A 7,468-nucleotide genomic window follows, 5' to 3' on the forward strand; every position below is an offset into this window, starting at 1 on the left:
AAAACTTTGATTGAGCTAATGCAAAAATTCTCTTGACCAATGTTATCAAACTATCTTTATTTGAAGGAAATATAATTCTAAATGAAGTATCAAATTTTTAAGTGAGAGTTTTCCTGCTTTTGACACTAGAGTACATATATTTCTCATTCATCATTCAGAGAAATGACAAGAGCACTGTGAGCAGAATATATGTAAGGCCGGAAAGAACGATTACTTTTGATACGTCACATTGGATGGGTAATAGAGCATAGAGAAAAAGTGGCCCTAGTCTTTCGGGCTAGTGCCGTGTCCACTGTTCTCTCTCTCTCTCTCTCTCTCTCTCTCTCTGCATATATATATATATATATATATATATATATGCAGAGAGAGAGAGAGAGCTCTTGATTAGTGCCATCTAAAACTTTGAAAATGAAAGAAAGAGCCTCCACAAATCCCCAGGAGCCCTCCTCCCTTGTCTTCTTGAATACTTACCAAAAATTCTCGAAGTGCAATGCTATTACACGGGCGAATGAAAAATGAATACTTTAAGAGCAATTAGATGCATAAGGAAACATAAATCCCCTCCCTTCCTTTCTAATATCGAACAACTTGTACCCCTCCTCTTTTAATTTGACTTGACTTTGGCAAGGACACACACACACACACACTCACCAACTTCTACAGCAAGGACACACACACACACCAACTTGTACAGCAAGTGTGAGCTACTTTAGACTTGTGGCCTAGCCAAACTTAGAAGAGGACTATGTCAACTTTCTAATTATTGTGGGTCTAATTTAACATTAGGCTTTCAGTTTGTCCTAAAAATAATTAAAAACCATAGACTTACCTAGCTCATGTGCAAGACCATTGCACTATCCTTCAGAGGCTTTATGAAAGTTACCTGGGCTAGAGCCTACCTGTTAATTTAAGAACTTGCTAAATTAGGCTAAACCCACCATTGGGCTTTAAAGCTTCATCTCCTATACAAAACCTTAGCACAGTGATTTAGAGGTACCAAGAAGGAGCCACAAAGATAGTCCCAAAACCTGCTAAATGTATAATATCTTTGGAAAATTGAATTTTATCATAAGGCTTCTCAAACTTCTTAAAATTAATACAAGTAGTTTCTATTTCTAGACTCCTATAATTGCTTTAATTGATCTCCTTTCTCATGTACCTTTGATCAAGGTTGCTTGGGCCAAATTTATCTTTCCTTGACTTATACCTTTGATAGAGATAACTAAATAGCAATTACATTTTTTCCTTAATAGACTTCTCTTGTATGGTCCCAAGTTTTTGATCGAGCGAGTATATAAACATTTTAATCAATTTCAATTGTTCTCTTTTATTTTCCCTAGACTTAAATGGCCAAATAAAGATGTAAAATGCTTTCATAAAGGTAGAAGCTAATTTTCATGAAACTTTACTCCTTCGAATAAGGCTCTCTCGCTATCTATCTCTCTCTTTCATTGTGTTTATTTAGTTTCCCTCTAAAGTGAAGTAAAGTAACCTATGAAGTACTAGATCCAAGTTAAAATCTTTAAACCCTTCCGTTGCGCCTAATTTGATGTAAAAGAAATGGGCTAATTTGGTGCAAAATGCTAGGCTAATCTGATGTAAAAACACCGATTGAACTAATGCAAAATTGCTCAACCAATGTTGCTAAATTATCTTTATTTGAAGAAAATATAATTCTAAATGAAGTATTGGATGAGAATTTTCTTGCTTGAGACACCAGAGTACATATGTTTCTCATGCATCATTCAAAGAGACGACAAGAGCATTGTGTACCAAATATATGTAGGGCCACCAAGAACGGGTACTTTTGATACGTCACATCGGATGGGTAACAAAGAGCATCAAGAAGAAGTGGCCCCAGCCTCCCTAGTAGCCTTTGGGTCAAGTGCCGTGTTGACTCTCCTCTCTCTCTCTCTCTCTCTCTTTCTATATATATATATATATATATATATATATATATATATATATAATATTTGCTATTAGTTTTCTTGCTTGGAGTGTCCAAGCGTGTAATTGTGTTATTAAAGCGTAGAAAATTCTTCTTCTACTGAGGATCTAGTCCATTTTTGAAGCGCACATGTGGTATTCATGAATCAACATGTTGAATCCGGTGTGGACTACACAAGAGGGAATTTGTGAACTCCATGCTTTGTGAATGTATTGTCTTGTAGGGATGGTTTGCTTGAAATGTGAAAAGAAAGGATATAAATCTCATAGTAACAAGATAAACTAGATCAAGAACTCCATGAAAAGATCGACACTTTCTAGATGTAATTTCCAATCCGGTTACAATGATCATGATTTGTATCCTAGACCCTTGTGATTTGATCACTGCAACTGATGTCTTCATGAAAGTGCTAGATATTTGGAGTCTAGTGCTTGAGTACATAGAGCCAGTGTCTATTGAAGAAATTTTTTGTCCTTTGGCTATTTTTGCATGTGTAATCGAGGGTGATTACAATAAAGAAATACCAAAACGGGCACCAATCTTTGGGGCTATTGCATCTCGGCTCGGAACTCCGTCGTGTTGTAACTTGTGTTAGCTCTCCTCTTGTGCGATTTGATCAATGCGACTACTGTCTTCATGAAAGCAGTAGATTTCTAGAGTCTAGTGCTTGAGTACATATAGTCAGTGTTTATTAAAGAAAGTCATTTGGTTGTTTTTGCATACATAATCGAGGGAGATTACAATAAAGAAATATTGGTAGGGGCTCCAATCTTTGGGGCTAGTGCATCTTGGCTCGGAACCCCGCTGTGTTGTGTCATCTCTCTCTCTCTCTCTCTCTCTCTCTCTCTCTCTCTCTCTCTCTCTCTCTCTCTCTTCAAGTTCAGTTCCTTTTGTAGTTTTTGTTTGTATCTTGCTATTGATTGTCTCACTTGTACCAGATAGTGAGAAATTTTATATCTTATTTATTTTTCCCATGATGAGATCTCTTTAGTTGATTAACACAATCTGGCTTTTTTGAGCCAATTTACCGCAAAAAATTCCAAGTCTCCAAAAGCCTACCGAAAGCCAAGTAAGTGTGCACAAGAACTCTGCATTTCGTACCAACAATATCCTGTCATTTTTAGTAGTGATGATCGATTGCATGCATGCATAACAAAGCTTGACATTCCCTGACAAGAGAAACTTTTGCATTGCAAAGATTGATTTCTTCATCTACAAGGACAATTATTATTCACCTTGGATGTGATGGCATTCCACTAAGGTGGGAGCTCGCCGTGGCCTCCTCCAACCTTCTACTACTCCATCTCCCATTGCCGCAGATAGACGCACGTGAGCGGCAGCTTGAGCTCCCACTACTTGATGTGGATACCTATGTTGGAGTTCATGCCACTAGTATTTGAATCCATGTGTCAGAGTTGAAGTGACATTGCAACTAGCAAGGAACCAACATGACATATACAAAAGACTATGGTGGATTTGTGCATGATCCATTGTTTTTGGCCGGATTATGGAATGGGTGTGTTCCAAAATTCATGATCTTGTAAGATCCTCGATAAGATCTTGCATGTGATGTGTTCATAGTTTTGGGCGTGTTGAGCGGGTTTAGCTGGAGTGGTTCCTATTACAGAAACTCGTTTACCCTATTCATTGCCATGTTGGCTAGCAATGAGCAAACCTTTAATTTGCCTAGCTCATGTGCAAGACCATTGCACTATCCTTTAGAGGTTTTATGAAAGTTACCCATGCTAGAGCCTACCTGTTAATTTAAGAACTTGCTAAATTAGGTTAAACCCATCGTTGGGCTTTAGAGCTTCATCTCCTATGCAAAAACTTAGCACAGTGCTTAAGAGGTACCAAGAAGGAGCCACAAAGATAGTCCCAAAATGTGCTAAATGTAGACTATCTCTGGAAAATTGAATTTTATCATAAGGCTTCTCAAACTTCATAAAATTAATACAAGTAGTTTCTATTTCTAGACTCCTATAATTGCTTTAATTAATCTCCTCTATCATGAACCTTTGATCAAGGTTGCTTGGGATAAATTTATCTTTCCTTGCCAAGTAAGTGTGCACAAGAACTCTGCATTTCGTACCAACAATATCCTGTCATTTTTAGTAGTGATGATCGATTGCATGCATGCATAACAAAGCTTGACATTCCCTGACAAGAGAAACTTTTGCATTGCAAAGATTGATCGATTTGTTCATCTACAAGGACAGTTATTATTCACCTTGGATGTGATGGCATTCCAATGAGGTGGGAGCTTGCCCTGGCCTCCTTCAACCTTCTGCTACTCCATCTCCATTGCCGCAGATAGATGCACATGAGCGGCAGCTTGAGCTCCCACTACTTGATTTGGATATGTATGTTGGAGTTCATGTCAGTAGTGTTTGAATCCATGTGTCAAAGTTGAAGTGACATTGCAACTAGCAAGGAACCAACATGACATATACAAAAGACTATGGTGGATGTGCGCATGATCCATTGTTTTTGGCTGGATTATGGAATGGGTGTGTTCCAAAATTCATTATCTTGTAAGATCCTCGATAAGATCTTGCATATGATGTGTTCATAGTTATGGGCGTGTTGAGCGGGTTTAGCTGGAGTGGTTCCTATTACAAAAACTCGTTTACCCTATTCATTGCCATGTTGGCTAGCTATGAGAAAACCTCTCTCTCTCTCTCTCTCTCTCTCTCTCTCTCTCTCTCTCTCTCTCTCTCATGCATTCTCTCCCTAACTCTTGCCTTCCTCAACTTTGACAACAGCATGACCCATCGAGGGCAAACAAAGAGACCCCGAGGGATCCACCTTTCAAAAATACATTCCTCTCTCTCTCTCTCTCTCTCTCTCTCTCTCTCTCTCTCTCTCTCTTAGTCACACACACACACACACACACACACACACACACACACACACCTCACATATAATCTTTTGAACTTTGTCTAGATAAGACAAGAGGTGGATGATGGATCTAGATCAATGGAAGAGTGCTGGCCCCAATGGCAGAATCTCTCCTAAAAATGGGAGTCTAATTAATGTGAAATGCTTCAAAGCTAGACTTTACCCACTCCTCAGTTTACGATCTAGCTGATTGGACGAGCGGGGGACGGTGTTCAAGAAAAGCGTGTTGTCTCAGCTTGGGTCAAAAAGGGTTGAGAGTTTTCGAGGCAAAGGTGAAAAGTATGCTGGGATTGTGCAAGAAAATAGTGTAAATGAGAAATTGAGTTCAATCTGCAAAATTTCACATGATAAGAGACTCTTGGCTTAGAGGGATCAATTTGTGTGTGTATGGGGAATTGCATGTGTGGTGCATATATATATATATATATATATATATATATATTCCTAGAATGCACTCAAAATAAAGCTGAATGATCAGCTGGCCGAGCGGGCTTAATTAATTTCCCATGTATTTGGGCAACTCTAATTCGTGTTTATTAGGCACCCCACCCCACACAGATCTCTTCACAGTGCTGGGACTATACATTGGGCTGCCTATGCATACACCAACATTAAAGAGACACACTGCGAGCTGAAAGAGAAAGAGGATTATGCACAAGGAAGAGCCGAGCGAGACACAGATATACGTGGTTCGGCAACGTGCCTACGTCCACGGGAAGCAGCAAGGATTCCATTAATTCATGCAATGCTCAGTCGATCATCAGAGGCGTGATATACAATTTTTATGGTGACAGATGCCGCCAGCTAATTAGACAATTAATGGAGCAGCAGCCCATACTCTCAAAATCAGTCTCTACGTCATGAATTTGAACGATCTGATGAGCAGTACAATTGAGCAGCAATTATATCTTCAGTACTGGTGGATATATGGACTCCCTGCTTGCATATTAGACTTCCTGCTTTGTCATGGGGAACTGTGTACTAGCACCCCGCTGTCAGAATTGTCGTTGCTAGTCCAGTACAATTGAGCAGCAATTATATCTTCAGTACTGGTTGATATATGGACTCCCTGCTTGCATATAATTAGACTTCCTGCTTTTTCATGGGCAGTGCTAATTGGCAGACGTAGTGCATGGATCCTTTTGTAATTGCTTGGCACGACATGCATGTACTCATGCTTTGATTATGAACAAGAATTGTATAAAGTTTGGCTGCTAAAAGTCTTGATTAACAAATGAGCAGCACTAGTTGCAAACCTGTCTTTGTCAGAAATTGCTGCTTTCGCTCGATCTGATGTCATGATGCTCTGCCCCCTCAGATAATGTAGTGCGCGCAGACGTAGTGGCCCCTCATAAATAGTCCTCTGCTAATTGCTTCTCGAGTACTTGCCTCTCCCTTGGCCCACCACTGCATTATTAAGGGAGGCAGATGCCAGCTCAGAAAAATGGAGCAGCCACAAATGTCCTGGGATTCTTGACTATATATAATACGAACGAGTATGTTGCAATGCTGTAAAAGACACAAATACTGTGGTGGCCAGGGTGCAAAAGTTTCGGGCTCAGAAATCGACGACGATGTCAACCTTCCTTCAATATCGTTGATCTCTGCATATATGACCTTCTGCCACTTAATTATTTATTGTACATGCCCAGCTAGGAAGAGGTGAAGAACGGGTGATGCGCCAGATAGGCCACATTACTGGAGCTGGCTGCCGTCGACATTGCACATGAGCTTGATAATATAACACATGATGATCCAGTGGAGCCCAAGGGTGATGATCCGGCTGACAACACATGATCACTGGTTGTGCTCGGTTGACAAATCTTGATAAGGTCCCAGAAATCCTGCATCGTGCTGTGCACGTCGTCAAAGAAGACAGTCTGCTGGACGGCATCCATAGCTTCACGCGCCTCACGTCGCTTCTGTTGCAAAAGCTCTTGTCGAGAGTGCGGAGACAGGGGACGCTTGCGTAATGGGGGGCGCTTAATTACATGCTGCTGAATTTTGTCCTGCGGCAGCAGCTGCGAATTCTTCCCTGAGTCCGGGCCTGTAGCGGCCAGATTAATATTGGGGATGGAGCTGGCTGCACGGGGCCCCTCCTTCGATCTCTCCCGCCTCAGCATTTTGGATTGATCATAATGAGCAGGCTGGGGTTTGCTATGCACCTCGGGCCTGAGAATTTTGGATTGATCGATCACATGAGCAGGCTGGGGTTTGCAATTGCTGATATAATTAATTACCTTCTGCTGATGCTGATGCTGATCATCATCCGCCTGCCCCGTACTAACAAGCTGTCGTTGTGCGCGGTCGATGGTGGACCTGAAACGCGCAATCTTCTCTGCCCTCATCTTCTCTGCGTCTTCGAACGCCATGGCGAGAAATATTCACGAACGAATGAAGGGCGCAGAGGTGGAGCTTTTAGCCTATATCGCCAGTTCTAAGTTCAAAAGTGTCCAAGTTTCTAACGTTAAGCACAGCCCTACCCTGGTCCACAGTCACTGCATTGCAAGACAATTTGATAAACGTACATCACTTCAATTTATGAAAGCATAGGTAAACACATTCGGAGACATAGAGCCTTGCTCCTTGAGAAATTGGCTAGATTTTCTTGCAGTAGTT

At 40.9% G+C, this 7,468-nt stretch overlaps 1 protein-coding gene across 1 annotated transcript; it reads right to left on the reverse strand.

Moving 5' to 3' along the window:
- Positions 1-5,587: 5,587 nt before the first annotated feature.
- LOC147439816 (uncharacterized) lies at positions 5,588-7,244 on the reverse strand. Its single transcript, XM_086484407.1, has one exon. The coding sequence runs from the start codon at positions 7,219-7,221 to the stop codon at positions 6,502-6,504; it is 720 nt and encodes a 239-aa protein (XP_086340533.1). The 5' UTR covers positions 7,222-7,244; the 3' UTR covers positions 5,588-6,501.
- Positions 7,245-7,468: the final 224 nt, after the last annotated feature.

The sequence above is a fragment of the Adiantum capillus-veneris genome, chromosome 16 (genome assembly GCF_014529385.1).
Source record: "Adiantum capillus-veneris isolate H3 chromosome 16, ASM1452938v2, whole genome shotgun sequence".
Lineage (NCBI taxonomy): Eukaryota > Viridiplantae > Streptophyta > Polypodiopsida > Polypodiales > Pteridaceae > Adiantum > Adiantum capillus-veneris.